Source organism: Penicillium expansum, assembly GCF_000769745.1.
Source record: "Penicillium expansum strain MD-8 chromosome Unknown contig58, whole genome shotgun sequence".
NCBI classification, from domain to species: Eukaryota; Fungi; Ascomycota; class Eurotiomycetes; order Eurotiales; family Aspergillaceae; genus Penicillium; species Penicillium expansum.
In genome coordinates this window covers 342,495-357,930 of record NW_015971292.1, presented here as the reverse complement: position 1 = coordinate 357,930, position 15,436 = coordinate 342,495, and the positions used below count along the sequence as shown (strand labels likewise).

At 49.9% G+C, this 15,436-nt stretch overlaps 7 protein-coding genes across 7 annotated transcripts; 5 read left to right on the top strand and 2 right to left on the bottom strand.

Moving 5' to 3' along the window:
• Positions 1–64: 64 nt before the first annotated feature.
• Positions 65–1,999, top strand: PEX2_022460 (flavin-containing monooxygenase; the record flags this gene model as incomplete). Its single annotated transcript, XM_016739521.1, has 1 exon — positions 65–1,999. The coding sequence occupies one exon, from the start codon at positions 65–67 to the stop codon at positions 1,997–1,999; it is 1,935 nt and encodes a 644-aa protein (XP_016599431.1).
• A 2,363-nt stretch (positions 2,000–4,362) lies between these two features.
• PEX2_022450 (sugar porter family MFS transporter) lies at positions 4,363–6,074 on the top strand (the record flags this gene model as incomplete). Its single annotated transcript, XM_016739520.1, has 3 exons — positions 4,363–4,545; positions 4,600–5,336; positions 5,390–6,074. The coding sequence occupies 3 exons, from the start codon at positions 4,363–4,365 to the stop codon at positions 6,072–6,074; spliced, it is 1,605 nt and encodes a 534-aa protein (XP_016599430.1).
• Positions 6,075–7,877: 1,803 nt separating this feature from the next.
• Positions 7,878–9,347, top strand: PEX2_022440 (intradiol ring-cleavage dioxygenase; the record flags this gene model as incomplete). The annotated part of the gene is made up of 5 exons (XM_016739519.1): positions 7,878–8,127; positions 8,178–8,330; positions 8,381–8,523; positions 8,596–8,761; positions 8,902–9,347. 5 exons carry the CDS (start codon positions 7,878–7,880, stop codon positions 9,345–9,347), a joined length of 1,158 nt encoding a protein of 385 aa, XP_016599429.1.
• A 103-nt stretch (positions 9,348–9,450) lies between these two features.
• Positions 9,451–9,786, bottom strand: PEX2_022430 (uncharacterized protein; the record flags this gene model as incomplete). The annotated part of the gene is made up of 1 exon (XM_016739518.1): positions 9,451–9,786. The coding sequence occupies one exon, from the start codon at positions 9,784–9,786 to the stop codon at positions 9,451–9,453; it is 336 nt and encodes a 111-aa protein (XP_016599428.1).
• A 570-nt stretch (positions 9,787–10,356) lies between these two features.
• PEX2_022420 (Rad4 family protein) lies at positions 10,357–13,092 on the bottom strand (the record flags this gene model as incomplete). Its single annotated transcript, XM_016739517.1, has 1 exon — positions 10,357–13,092. One exon carries the CDS (start codon positions 13,090–13,092, stop codon positions 10,357–10,359), a length of 2,736 nt encoding a protein of 911 aa, XP_016599427.1.
• A 244-nt stretch (positions 13,093–13,336) lies between these two features.
• Positions 13,337–13,852, top strand: PEX2_022410 (CoA-binding protein; the record flags this gene model as incomplete). The annotated part of the gene is made up of 2 exons (XM_016739516.1): positions 13,337–13,421; positions 13,473–13,852. The coding sequence occupies 2 exons, from the start codon at positions 13,337–13,339 to the stop codon at positions 13,850–13,852; spliced, it is 465 nt and encodes a 154-aa protein (XP_016599426.1).
• Positions 13,853–14,084: 232 nt separating this feature from the next.
• Positions 14,085–15,155, top strand: PEX2_022400 (uncharacterized protein; the record flags this gene model as incomplete). The annotated part of the gene is made up of 1 exon (XM_016739515.1): positions 14,085–15,155. The coding sequence occupies one exon, from the start codon at positions 14,085–14,087 to the stop codon at positions 15,153–15,155; it is 1,071 nt and encodes a 356-aa protein (XP_016599425.1).
• Between the last annotated feature and the right edge of the window lie 281 nt (positions 15,156–15,436).

The window sequence follows — 15,436 nt, the reverse complement described above, 5'->3', positions numbered from 1 at the left end:
ATGGCATTTATAAACCCCTATCTACCTTGCTCATTTGAACGAAGAGAATCTTTCTCACTTCGCCATGACTGTAGAGAAATCCATTGCTGGCGCGAAGGCTCCTGCTCTTGCCCAACCTACCACCAATATAGTCAAGATGAGCGAGCACGATTTACAGAAGACACAAGATCAATATGATGTGGAACGGAAGAAACGCCTACGCCCTGATGGACCAACTCAATATGTGGGCTTGACCGATGAACCCACGAGCAATCTCCATTCGAATGGAAATGTCGCGATGGACAACAATCTGCTCCAGCAGAAGGTCCGAGTGCTCATTGTGGGTGCTGGATTTGGCGGACTGCTGTTTGCAGTGCGACTGCTCCAGTCGGGATTTCTCCGCGCGACTGAGATCCTCTTCGTGGATACAGCAGGTGGTTTTGGGGGAACATGGTGGTGGAACAAATATCCCGGCTTGGCCTGTGATGTCGAAAGTTATACTTATATGCCTTTGCTGGAGGAAACAAAGTACATGCCGTCACAGAAATATGTCACCGGACCTGAGTTGAGAGAACACGCAAATCGCATTGCCGATCAATGGAATCTCAGTGAACGGGCTTTATTCCAGACCACGGTTAACAACTTGGCTTGGAAGAACCAGGATTGTCAATGGACAGTCCATATTACACCACATGGCCAGTCACCCACTGCAATACAATCTGATTTTGTTATCTTAGCTACCGGGTTGCTGAATTCCCCGAAAATTCCAAAATTAGACGGACTTGACACCTACAAGGGGAGGGTTTTCCACACCTCGCGCTGGGACTATGATTATACTGGAGGAACACCAAACAGCCCAAATATGCAGGGACTACAGGACAAGACAATTGGATTTGTCGGAACAGGCGCATCTGCCATCCAAGCAATCCCACACCTCGCGCAGTGGGCAAAGAAAGTTGTTGTGTTTCAACGCACACCGTCTTCTGTCGACTGGCGTAACAACCACTCCACTGATCGCACCTGGTGGGCGAAAATGGTCCAAGAAGGCGGCACTGGGTGGCAACGAGACCGCATGGAGAATTTCAACGCCTTCCCCTCGAACGAGAATCCTCTCCCAGATATAAACCTTGTCGATGATGGTTGGACCAAGATGCAGTCATTCAGTGTACTCATCGGGAGTCCCTCTGGCCTTGACCCAAACCATCTGACACGGATGCACCAATTGGACCTACATCGCCAAGAAGCGATCCGCCGTCGCGTGGAAACCACAGTGACCGACCAAGCGACTGCTCGAGTTTTGAAGCCGTGGTATCCCGGGTGGTGCAAACGGCCATGCTTCAGTGACAACTTTCTCCCAGTGTTCAACCGGCCCAATGTTTCCCTAGTGGACACTGATGGAAAAGGTATCCGGACCGTGACAGATCGAGGGATCTTGGCAGATAGCCAAGAGTATGATTTGGATGCCATCATTTTTGGGACCGGCTATAGTCTTGGAGGTAGTGCTGATCGCGGGGACCTGACTGTCACCGGGCGTGACAACCAGGTCCTCCAGGGGAAATGGCAGAAGGGGCTGAACTCACTCCATGGAGTAATGACCAACGGATTTCCCAACTTATTCTTTCCTGGTCCGTATCAAACAGGAGCTTCAGCAAACCAGGTCTATGTTCTCGATCAGCTTGCCGTTCATGTCGCCCACATCATCTCGGAAGCCGGCAAACTAACCTCGGAACGAAACCCAAATGTCACCGTTGCCCGTTTTACCGTTGAGCCTAGCTCTGAATCGGAAAGCGAATGGACTTCCAAGGTTTTGATGAGGGCGCGAGCACTAGGAGGTGTTCTGAATTGCACTCCAGGGTACTTCAATCGGGAGGGGCTCCAATTTAATGAGGGTGAAGCCTTTCTGGCGGCACATTTCAGTATCTGGGGGGAGGGGATTAAGAGTTATGTGAAAGAGATTGAGGATTGGCGACAGACAGGCGGGTTGGCCGGACTTGATATTCAGTTCCGACATGACGCGTAGCTTGTTGGGATCAACATTTTGATTTTAAAATTTGTTGGTTTCAATGTTATTGTTTTTTTTTAATTACAACTTGACCTAGTACCTAGCGGTGTAACGAGGAGCCATGGAGGCGAATCTTGATGCAGGTGCAACCGAACACTCAGGTCTCGGCCTCGAGACCCCTGTACGGAGTATGGAGTACAACGTACTCCGTACAACATAGCACAATCAAGACCCAATCCACGGTACTCAGAAGATTTATCAAAATGAATGTGTCAGATTTAACCATAGAAAAACAATGAATACCACGAATCATATTCGAGTTCATGTATTGATATCCCAAAAGGGAAACTTTATGACATGTAAAGTAATAATATAACATGTCTGTACCGGTGACCAGATCCAGTGTTCAAGACAAGTGCCGACGTAGTATTTCCCCCCAGAAAGACTAATCCAAAGCCGGGAGATCCGGAGACTTCTCCATGTTTTCAAGGTCTAATGAGTATGGAGTAGTACACAAGTACATCTTACTCGGGAACTACCGAGTCAAACCCCGCGTATCGATATTTTCCCCTCAAAAAGGAAGAAGAACCTCCGTTCTAACGGAAAGTGCTCACCGGCATCGGGGATGATATCCTCGGCTCGCTCCATTCTCTCGTTTTTTTTCGGCCGGGGAAATGCAGTTCCTTAGCTCCCCAACTTCCCAATTTCGGTCCCCATCGTACGGCCAATGTGGGTCACTCGTGGCACCATTTCAACCTTTCAGCCGAAAATATATGGCCAGTTTCCTATGGATCGGTACCTTTGTACTCCGTAAGCCGAGCGTTGACCCGTGGACCGGGCACGGGGTAGCATTTGCTGTATTTGGCCACTCTAGAGTTGGGCAGGTAACCGGGGGAAGGTTCAGAAGTTGAATAGAGTCACATCTTGCGACATCGAATAGCATGCCACGGCCAAGCGTGCCGTCGAGTCAACACAAAGCAGCTAAGACAACAATCAAAGAATTCTCCCGACAATCACCCGGTCGTTCATTTTGTGGCGGTAATCGGCACGGGACAAACTGTGAAAAACTTGACTTCACGTGAGAGCCAAGACAAAATGCGGAGATAAAAAGTTAAAGCAGTTGGGGCCCCCCGTGTGTAACTGGCTGGTTTCCCCGTGGGAGAAAGTCGGAGAAAGCCTCGAAAGCCCCATCTCTGCCATCTGAAATCTTGTGTTCTGAGAGACCCACTAACAGGCTCGGCAATGCCCGAACTACGAGCCATGACGGTGTTGATCTTTGCCTTTTAATTGCGTTTTTTTTACTAGGAACATGAACAGTTTGACAGGGTAAAACAGTAGTGATCATTTAACTAATCTACTGGGATTATGCTTACTGTATACCCTGTCTATGTTAGTAGTCAGCTTGACTTCCGCCAAGACTTGTCTTTTCCGCTCAAGTAAAGGGGAGAGTGGGATTTAGTGGCGTCCCAAAGGTCCGTGCTTTTGGATGGCTTGCCCTCAATGTGACATTGATGTGAATATACCCAACGGAGTAGTGGTTTTTTAGTTTGGAAGTGTTGGAACTGTCAACTGCAGTCCCCTCAGGTCACCAGACTCATATCTGAGCCACATTGTCATTACCGAATAAGCTAGAGCTAGACATTACCTGGATAGGTACTAGTGAATAAAAATAACGTGGGGAAGAAGATATTTCCGGGGTTATGGACAGGGTAGGAGTCTCAGTCAAACAAAAAAAGTATTTGTGGGGCACGTGGCACTCTCCATGGAAAATCAACCAATCAAAACTTTTTCCCCGCGGACGCTCTATCCCAAAGTGGACATCTCCGGTTTCTCAACCCGAGGCTCTGTTTGGTTCTGAGACGTTTCCTTAGCAAGCTAGTCCTTTTTAGAAGGCTTTTTTTCACTTTGACCCTTTTCTAGCCGATGAGACAGGGATCAGCGGATCACTTCTGGGGGGTTCTAGCCAATCAGATCCTTCCAATCCTATGATTTTACGGCTTGGGCCGTGCAGCACTTCCCCGGTTTTCTATACTTGCCGTTTCTATCGCGTGGTCAAAATTCTAGAGCCGACTTGGCTACACAGTCATTACAGCCGATTTCTAGGTTTGCTGTGTTTTAGGCCGACAGTGACCAAGCCAAATATGGATTAGATGAGATTATAATTTTTTCCCTGTAGTTTTGCTTTTTTTTTTCCCCGGGACATGGGGGAGGTCTGGGGATGACCTGAGATATAAAATATAAATCTTCTCTTTCCCCCCCCTGTTCCTTCCTCCCCTCTTCTTCTATCGCCATCTCTTACTTCCCATTATCTTCCTTTGAGACATCTCACTTCGTCTCTTTCTGGTTTTCTTAAACACTTCTACCCTCATCAAGTCGCTACCATGCCTGGTGGAGCGGTCATCTCTGGGCCTGTCGACAGCACCCGCGTCGAGGCCCCGGTCACATTCAAGGCCTACTTGATGTGTGCCTTTGCTGCCTTTGGTGGTATCTTCTTCGGTTATGATTCTGGTTACATCAGCGGTGTTCTCGGCATGGAGTATTTCATCGAGCACTTCGAGCATCTTGTGAGTGTCAATGACTCCCAACAGTTCTGAGAATTCCACTAACCGCATCTTAAGGACCCCAACACTACCCCTACCAACCTTTTCGTCATCCCTTCCTCCCGAAAGTCGCTTATCGTCTCCATTCTCTCCGCTGGAACTTTCTTTGGTTCCCTCATTGCCGGTGATCTGGCTGATTGGTTCGGTCGTCGGATTACTATCATCGCTGGCTGCGCTATCTTCATCGTTGGTGTCGTTTTGCAGACTGCTTCTACCAGCATTGGACTTCTCGTTGCTGGTCGTCTCGTTGCCGGTTTCGGTATTGGATTTGTCTCCGCTATCATCATTCTCTACATGTCTGAAATTGCGCCGCGCAAGGTCCGTGGTGCCCTTGTCTCGGGTTACCAGTTCTGCATCACTATTGGACTGATGCTGGCCTCGTGTGTGAACTATGGCACCCAGAACCGTACAGACAGTGGGTCGTACCGGATCCCCGTTGGTCTCCAGATGCTCTGGGCTGTTATCTTGGCCATCGGATTGTTCCTGCTGCCCGAGTCCCCTCGATTCTTCATCCGCAAGGGCCAGAAGGATAAGGCTCGCACTGTGCTGGCCCGTATCCGTGGACAGCCCGAGGATTCACACTTTGTCGAGATGGAGCTGAATGAGATTGACGCCAACAACCAGTATGAACAAATGGCAATCCCCCAGGGTGGATACTTCAGCACCTGGCTCAGCTGCTTCAGCGGAAGCCTTTGGCACCCTAACAGCAACCTTCGTCGTACTGTCCTTGGTACCTCGCTGCAGATGATGCAACAGTATGTCTCACTCCCCTCTCGTCTGCTATTGAATATGTACTAATGAGCCATAGGTGGACTGGTGTCAACTTCATTTTCTACTTCGGTACCACTTTCTTCAAGGAGCTCGGCACAATTGATGACCCCTTCCTGATCAGCATGATCACCACAATTGTCAATGTCTTCTCCACCCCCGTCTCCTTCTACACTATTGAGAGATACGGACGTCGTCCTTTGCTCCTTTGGGGTGCCCTGGGTATGATTGTCTGCCAGTTCATTGTCGCCATTATTGGTGTCACCGATGGCAGCAACACTAAGGCCGTCAGTGCAATGATCGCTTTCATTTGCATCTACATCTTCTTCTTTGCCAGCACCTGGGGTCCCGGCGCTTGGGTCGTGATCGGTGAAATCTTCCCTCTGCCCATCCGGTCCCGCGGTGTTGCCCTCTCCACCGCCTCCAACTGGCTCTGGAACTGCATCATCGCAGTCATCACTCCTTACATGACCGATGCTGACAAGGGTAACCTTGGCGCTAAGGTGTTCTTCATCTGGGGTTCTCTGTGCACCTGCGCCTTTGTCTACACCTACTTCCTCATCCCCGAGACCAAGGGTCTTACCCTTGAGCAAGTTGACAAGATGATGGAAGAGACTACTCCTCGCACTTCCGCCAAGTGGAAGCCTCACAGCACCTTTGCTACCGATATCGGACTGGACGAGAAGGCTGAGCACGCACCCAGCGTGACCCAGCAGGAGGTCTAATCCATCGGACTGTTTCTGTTATGGTGGTTCTCTTGTTCTCTGCCTTTCACGTAGTTGTGGCCCACTCTCAGTGGGGTTTGCTTTAATTTTTGCCTCTTTAATGCGTTGACGGTTTTATGCGCCATTGCCCCCCGATATCCACGAATATGCATTTAACATAATCAATTAATTATGATGGCTTTTGATACGATTTTCCTCTTAATTTGTGTAAGCAACCATTCTAGTTCCAAGATGCTCGGTACGTAAATTTTCCACATAAATTAGGGACATAAGCTCAATCATATTGATAATTACTATCCTTGGTAGAAGAATAGAAGAATATACCAGTTGGAGAACAACCTCGAAGAACACGCAGTCGAGGTAGAATTGCCTGTAAGCGGTAGAGGAGACAACCTGGGGAATAAGAGAGCGGGAGATTACGGAGGGTGCAGCACATGCAGACGCCAAGAACAAATAACCATGTACAACATAACTAAGTACATAAATAAAGATAAAATGGTCAGGGGGCGTGTCGCCATGTAAACCTGCCCCGAAGTTGTACCGGAACTGATGATACGTTACTCCGTATTCTCTCATAACGTAAAGTTGAAACCTACATACAATACGGAGTACAGATAGCAAGCAATTGCCAAGCCTTTCCTGTGCTTATGTCACTGTCTTGGCAAAATCCAAGGTCCCAACATCATTAGGTTGTACGGAGTAGTACTCTTGACTTGATAAGGATAGGTCTTTCACATGTGCCTGGCTTTGCATTGGTCAGAATATGAGGTTGCCTAGCAGTAAGTCTCGGAGTGTGATATGCCTTTTATTGATTGTTGACACAAATATCCAGCTAAACTTTGGAGGCTATCGGGGCTCCATTCTCCGCTGACTGATCTCGCCGGGACCTCGGGACGGGACCGCCAAGACCGAATACGTATACTACCACGCACGTTAGCACGAAGATTTCCTCATGCGCCCCGTCTCGCCGTTACATCACAGTTTTGAGGTTCTGGGCTTGTTTGGAAAATTCATTGGCGGACAAGTACTCCGTATAGAAGACCTACCTTTCATCTGTCATTGAACCCATCCATGACGAGTCAGGGACGCATACGCTACCCAGCCATATCATTGGGTGGTCGCCGATGGAGACAAGTGCTCGCTTGATCTCTGGTGGCTATGCCTCTGCGAGTACCCCTTTCACATCTACAGATCTAGACGGATCAGCCCTGGATTGGACGAGTGGGGCCTCGTCATCATGGTCGATCACTTGGTCTAGTACCGTGCAGAGAAAGACTTGTTCTATGAATACCATATTTAGGCCGCGTCCTTAATTCCCCGCATGGGAAACTTCGACGACCTCAATGGCTAGTTTGTTCTTGGCAGGAAAATAGTGCCAGCATGATCGACGGTGGATTCATCAGAGTTGGTTAGAGTTGCTGCCGAACCAAGCCTCTGGCTCTTTCATAACCCACTGATGTCCTATCAACTGCAAGCAATTGCACCCCTTCGCCCTTTGAGGGTTTCATTAATGGATGGTTGAAGCTCCGCTGCGGGGCCCTACAGTCACGACAAAGCCCTTTCTCGATGAGAAATGTTGCGCGTTTCATTTGTCAATTCAGGCGCAGGACTACTCCATATCCCTCGTCAGCTTCATAAAAAAGTCGTTTATCTCAAGCGGGTCTATCCTAAATCTAGCCATGCTCCGCCTCTTGGTGTTTCCAGATGGGCATTGAGAAGGTATAAAACACCCCAAGGCACCCAGCTGTAGTATCCCCAACTCCCTCACTCACATTCAACTTTACCTACCTCAATACCTCAATCATGGTTCATCTCGCATCTGTTGTTGCCATCGGCCTGACTGCTCTGACTGGCATTGTGTCCGCTCACCCCGGACATGATGTTAGAGCTGAAGCTGCCGAGCGAGCTGAATTCTTGAAGAATGCCCCTATTCACTCGCGCAGCCTTGCCCAATGTTCCTCTCGCCTTCAGCGTCGAGGCCAGCAAGACCGAAACGTCGCTCGTCGCCACATGGCCGTGAAAAACATTCGTCGCCGCCTTGGTCTTCAGCCTAGTATGTTTTAAGTCAAGTCCAAACACTATCACATTCTAACAACCCGATAGCCAGCCAACTACTCAAGGCGCGCTCCGATAGCGCCCTAGATACTTCGCATCACTCCAACCTCACTGGAGTCGAACCTTCTACCGACCCCGATGTGCTGTTTGGCACCGATGCGACCTGCATTCTCGCACCTGATGTGACCCAGGGACCTTACTGTTAGCTTTCCCTTTCTGTTTTATCCTTGAATTATACTAATTCAGTCTAGATGTCACGGGTGAGCTGGTTCGTAAAAACATGGCGGAGTCCCAGGAGGGTATTCCTCTCTACATGGACATCCAGTTGATCGACACCAACACCTGCGAACCCATTCCGGAGATCTACATGGATTTGTGGCACTGCAACTCCACCGTAAGCAAATTATCCACCTCAAATCTCACTATATTACAGCAAGAGTCGACCCACTAACATCGATCATCATAGGGTGTCTATTCTGGAGTCGTTGCCAGTGGAAACGGCAACTCTGGGGATGAGACTAACCTCAACACGACCTTCCTCCGCGGCATCCAGAAGAGTAACAGAGAAGGAGTCGTCCAGATGCAAACAACCTTCCCAGGTCATTACACTGGCCGTGCAACTCACATCCACGGTATGATACCCAGATACAAGCCTTCCCCTCCATGTTATTGTCTGATTTTCCTCTACTGTTTCTTCTTGTTTACATGGATGAGGCTTTGCCACACGCTGCCAATTGAAATCAATTTCGACATTTACTAACTTCATCAATAGTCCTCACCCACCCAGCCAACGAGACCACCGTTCTTCCAAACGGAACTCTCTCCGGTCTGTACAGCTCCCACTCGTCGCACGTTGGACAAATTTTCTTCGACCAGGACCTCATCTCCGCTGCTGACGAGATCTCCCCGTACTCCACCAACACTCAGGAGGTGACCCTCAACTCCGACGACAGCATTCTCAGCGAAGAGCTCGATACCATTGACCCATTCATGGAATACGTGTATCTTGGTGATGATCTCTCTGATGGAATCTTCGCTTGGATCTCGGTTGGTATGGACCCTACCGTCGACACAACTGTTTCCCCTGCAGCTTACTACACCGAGGAGGGTGGTGTTGCGAATGAGAATTCCGGTGCTGGTATGGGTGGCGGTGGTGGCGGTGCTCCCTCAGGTTCCTTCAGTGGTGCTGCCCCCACTTCCTCGCCCACCTCCGTCTAAATGAGACGGCGTGCGCTTGTTTCTCGACTGCAGTAAATGGGTAGATTACACAGATGTTTATTCCATGTTCCCGTATAGTTTTTTTGTCTCCACTGTCACAATATTACAGAGATATTTTCTGATGGGTTTTGCCTTGCTCTTCGTAACGAGCTTGTAGCCGTAGTTTCGGGGGATTTTTCATTGCTTCATCGTCTGAGGTATTTGAAAGACTGTGGGAAGGCAAGGGGCTGGTTTCCCCTAGCTCTGTTTTGAGTCCTCTAGTAAACGTATCATACGGTTTATATGGTTTTTTTTTGCGCTGAATTGTAGGCCATTGGATGGGGATTGTTGCATCCATTGAATTTCTGAGCCCACTCAAAAGCTCGGTGGTGATTTTGGCCTCATAGAATAAGACATATTCCCGTTCTAATAAGTTGGTCGCCAATTTATGTGGGATCATGTATCGGGCGATATCCGAATAGTAACCAGGTTGATAGTTTGTTTTGGATTTTTTTTAGTAGGACAATGTATAACCTCAGTATAGTTCATTTCTATCTTATCTATACTCTTGGGAAGCAGCATAATACAGAATGAACCAATTTGCATGGTTTAATACTATCAAGATCCTTTGGCCATAGACCGTAGACCGTAGATATAGAACCATAATAGAAAAAGGCTTTGCATTTGCAGGTCAAACCAAACTAATTTTCAACCTTAGAACGGTAGTTATTGACAGCTAACAAGTTCATTTGAGCTGAAACATATATTTGTCCAATGATGTATTCCGTGGACTATCGGTTGAATGTTATGCATTACTTGAGACAATTTTCAGAACATAATTTTTCAATTACAGTAGATTATTACGCTATCGAAGAAGTTTATCAAATCTGATTTCTGTCTGGTATGGATTTAGGAACAATTTTACTTGGTACAAGAGACAAGAGACTGCTGGCATTGGTACATAGTACATAATAAAATACACAGCCCTCTTCCAGTCCCAGCCATACGGACAGTACATTCATTCATTCCATTAACGGCCTCGGCCTCGCGTTCTTCGTGTTGGGCGAGGTGCATATTCAGGTTCTGAGTCTTCGGCGTTGCCATTATCCACCTCGTTATCTGAACCCGAGGAGATAGACACAGGCGGGGAGTTTGCAGCAGGAGATCTAGGTTCGAACGGCTCGTTGCTATCAAGGTCATCGGCATCAGTATGAGACGGGCCTGCATGGCTCAGCTGCTGATCATGGTGTTCGACAATCAACCCATCATCATCCGCATCATCTTCATGGCCAGGAAGAAGAAAGCCACCGCCATGATCAATCGCGTTATATGACGACTCCCGATCAGGCATGTCTTCATCGACACCATTATCATCCGATTCCTCCTCCCGCTTCTTCTTCTGTACAGCGAAGGGATTATGCGAATCGCGCTCTCGATCAGCAGCTGGATCCCCACCCCCATACTCATCCCTCACCCGTTCCATAATCCGTAGCCCAAACAAAAACTTCCTCCATGTCTGCAGAATCTTCTTCTCGGCCTTAAGCTCTTCCCTCTTCCTCTTCTCCGCAGCCTCAACCTTCCAAGCATCCCGAAGTAAATCCTCATTCTCGGCCGCAACTACAACACCCTGAATGACTGGCACAGCCATCTTTGACCCAAACTCGAACCCCGTCACTGCCTCCGCATAGTCAATACCGAGCTTCTTGCACACCCGCACGGTACCAGGTAAGGGGACATGCGCCGCGCCCGCGGGGACCATACTCGGCACGAAACAGTCGATATTGCCATATTCGTTCTTGGGGATGCGGCCGTCCTGAATAGGTGGTGGGATGATGTACTCTGTCTGGTCGCGCGCATACAGACCCTGCAAGGGTTTTTCGCCGGTCTGACGGTGCAGTTCGTCGACTTCGCGTTTGCGTATGAGCGTCACGGCGCGAATGGGCACACGCTTGAGGGCTACAGCCCCCGGTTTTGTCTGGCGGCCTTCTTTGTGCCAGCTTTCGGCGGAGAGGCATTTTAGCACGTCTGCTCGTCGGAAGACGGGTTCTTCTTTAGCCCGGGCGCCTTTCCCGGCGATGAAGGTTCGGACGGGTTCGGCGCCGGGGCGGAGGGCTTCTTCGCGGCGGAGAAAGCGCTCTAGTACGAACTCAGCCGATGTTCGGAGGCTTTGGAGAGTGTCAACAGTTTGCGTTGTTTTCTTCTTTTCGGGTTGGTTGGGTTGCAGATCTCGGGTTTCTTCGAGTTTGTCGACTGCTGTTTTGCTCTTGCGGGCTCGTTGGTACCCGCGCATTACCATCCCAAACCAGTCGAAGGCGATGTAGTGCCCGCGTGGACCTACGGGTACTTTTTCCAAGGGCATTCGGAAGCCCTTCGTTTTCCCGGGCCAGGTCCGCCGTCGAAGGTATCTTGTTGTAACCTCTTTAGCAGTACCATCTGACGAGTGGGCGACAACATAGCATATGACTTGTTTCGCTTTGTCTGCTTTGGCACCACGAGGCTCGAAGTTTGCTTGTAGATCGGTATCTGCAAATGGTGCCACGGGGTTGGAAAGTACAAGCGGGTCGACAGATATGATCTCATTCGTAACGGGTGAGGCAACTTCGGTCCAGTAGATAGGAAATGGCAGATCCTTGTCAAACTGTTTGCGCTTGTTCTTCGCTGGTAGTTTAATTTCAGCTGCATCAGTCTCAGACTCGGATCCTTCCGACTCCTCTTCATTTTCGGGGTCCTTAACTGCCTTAGAAGGTGTGGGAGGTGTGGGAGGTGTGTAGGTCTCTCCCTTGGTCCAGCCAAAACCCAGCGGCTGTAGGCTACCCACGAGTCTGGCCTCGATTCCTAGAGCACGGACAAGAGCCGTGAAGAGCTGTGCGCCGACATCCCGCGAGCCCTGCATACGCTCGGCGGTCGCACGGAACTCGTCGAGGTTGGCAATACGCTCACCATGGCGCTCTGGGTCATGCTCTTCCTCGCGAAAGTCGGTGATGGCAGTCTCAAGGGCAGAGACCGGTCGGTATCCGTACTTTCGCAGTCCTGGCGCTGAGATGCGAAACTGCTTCCTCCAGTATGCGACTAGCACCTTGATCAATGTGATGATTGGATCGCCACGGCTCATATCCGGCTGACCTGGTTCCAGTCGCTCCGACTCATCGCTCCAGTCTTTATTTTTCTGGGCCTTTTTGCCCTTCTTCTTACTCTTGGGTGGTTCGGGTTTTGGTTCTGGGAGTTCTAGGCCCGATGCTATGCGCCATTTCTTGACTTCCTTGTGTATCCCTTCCGGTAGCTTTTTGCGCAGAATCTCATGGACCTTGGGATCGTTGCTCCAGGCGTTGCGGATAGCGTTGTGGAAAAGCAAGCATTGAACATGCATACAGTGTGTCTGGATCCGTATTTGGCGCTCAATTTTACTAGGTCCTTTTTTGCCATCTAAAAGATCCGACACGTGTGTCTCATTTTGATCTAGGGTCAATTCTAGGTCCTGTAGCTCTGGGGCTGCGACGGTGGGGGTAATGGCGCCGCTCTTTGTGTCTATCGCATCCTCCCAGTCAATGTCCTCTTCTTCATCTTCGGATTCCTCAGATACAGGAGCATTATCCTTGTTGAGGAGCCCATCAGGTGCGTCGCTCAAAGAGCTGGAATCGGAGTCGGAGTCGGAGAGGTGGAACGGAGCTTGGGGAGGGGGAGCTTGAGAATTATCGGGCCGGGCCTGGCGCTTGGCCGGGGGCGGGTCCTCGGAGGATATGCGCTTGCGGGGGAGGAAGGGTGGCATGCGAATGAATGTGAAGATGTGAAGATGTGAACTAATAAGGAAGTTCGCCGAATGTCGGAGATGGAAGATGAAGGGATGTAAGTCGTCATCGGCCGAGGTTACCCATGTGTGCACTTTACTTGACTTTCTTTACTCGCAACTTTTTGCTATTACCTACTTGACCACTTATCAACTTAAAAGACTATTTGACACTCTGAGATAAATCAATTTACTTGATCAAATTATTCAAATTATTCAAGATATCATGGCAGCAGTCAAGCGATTCTTCTCTTCCCCCCGCTTTGCGGTGGCGGGGGCCAGCAATGACACTCAAAAGTTCGGATACAAGAGTAGGGGAACATACTCTGTTGGAATTTGTATAGAGAACTAAATCATTATAGTCCTCGCCTGGTATCATCAACACTCCCTACCAGTGACACCGCTCAATCCCCGAGCAGCGCAGATCACCCTCCCCTCGCATGCTTACGATACAGTCCCCTCACCCGCCAGTTTGCCATCGCCGGCGCAGACTTCCCTCTCAGTGGTGACTCCCCCGGCTGTGACCCTCCAGGTGCTGCAGGAAGCGCACTCGGTAGGGATCCCTGCAGTTTGGTTACAGCCTGGTACCTTTAATGATCAAGTGCTGGAATACGCTCATGGTCACTTTGAGGCGGTGATTGCGGGAGATGGAGGGCAGGGTAGCGAGGGATGGTGTGTGTTAGTTGATGGTGATGAGGGATTGGAAGCAGCTGGAGTACAATGGACTAGCCAGCGATTGTAATTTCCATCCAAAAAATGTATGGGATATATGAGAATGTTATGTAGGGGGTTTAAATAGTGTGAGACAAAGAGAAAGTGACTTGTAAGGAAGGCTAATCCTGACACGGCCAATATCCAACCTCTCGCTTTTTTTTTTCTTTCTTCAGAGATTCCTTCTCTTTTTTTCTCCGATTTTGATCTTTTTGATCTTGCATCTTGCATCTTTTTGTCTTACTCTCTTATTTCCTTCCAAAATGCCCGACATGCACGCTCTATTCAACTCTGCTTCACCACCTAAGCTTGACCTCTCAAATGCGCCTTCTCAGCTATTCCAAGTCCCAGCCTCCACGGCTTCCACGTCGCTCTATTCTCTCTCTGTCAGTCGCAAGCGACCACGTCGTGACACAGAAAAGCTTTCGTCGCACTTTGAGTGCAATTTCACCGAGTGCCCGATGATCCACCCCAGCTACCGCTCAGTAAGCGTAAGTGGAGGCAACGATTTCCTCGCGTCGGCCGAGCTAGATTACCGTCCAAACCGATACCGCGAATCCTTCCTCCCACCCTCCTTCGATTCCAGCGACGAGTCAGCAAACCTAGCAGACTACAACGGCAGTCGCAAGCGCAGCCGCCGCGACTCTGGCATCATAGCCCCAAGCTCCGATGGCCCCAATACCACAACACCCACAGGCTGGGGCCAGACCGTGATCAAAGCTGTGAGCAAGGTCCTCGATCTATGCTGGACGGGCGCATTCCGAGGGTTCTACGCAGGAGGAGGACAGGGTTACGACCTGTCATCCAGCCCGGTAACAACTCTCGAATCCAGCTGGCTACCCTCAACCAGCCCATCCACCGAAAAAGACATGTACAGCCCGAACACATTTTGCTCGACACCCGTCCCCGGTCAATATCCAGATGACGAGGTCGATCGGAGCTGGGTCGTGGTCCCCGAGAGCTCGGATCCATCTGTGGGCAGCAGCGAGCTTGCTAGCCCGTCACTTCGCACACGACGCGCTTTCCAGGCATCGAGCCCTCGTCGCAAATCCGCCGTGATGCCCCGGCTCGCTAAACGGGTCGCTTACTCTTCTACCGGACTCCACTCGCCTACTAAGGGACAGGGAGGTCTGCAATCCCCTCGGTTGAGGGATACTCCTGCATCTGCTGATATTCAGCGACAGGCTGCTAAGATGCGCCGCAAGGAACGAGAAGAAGATGCCAGTATCCAGCGATTGAATAAGCAGTTACAGGCCATGATCCGGGAAGGGAAAGAGGCGTTGGGAACGACGGTGATAGTGGACGATGTGGACATGTATGATGACTCTGATTAGGCTGGTCTTTGTCTTTCAGGGCATCATGTTCCGTCTCGAGTGGTGCTCTATTTGATTTCATCGCGTGTAACGACCTGATACCCCCCAAGGGCGCTCTTTAACTGGGTGGTCCGGACCGGAAACCCCGGTTTTGATTTGACTACGATTAACGATTTCTATGTTTTGCTTTCTTTCCGTGCGCTCCTTGCAGCTTCGTCTGCCTGTCTCATTACATTGCAGGGTTTTCCTGCGGGTTTTCGTGTCCATACTTCAAAATTGTCTGTGTTCTACTCGCTAAAGCT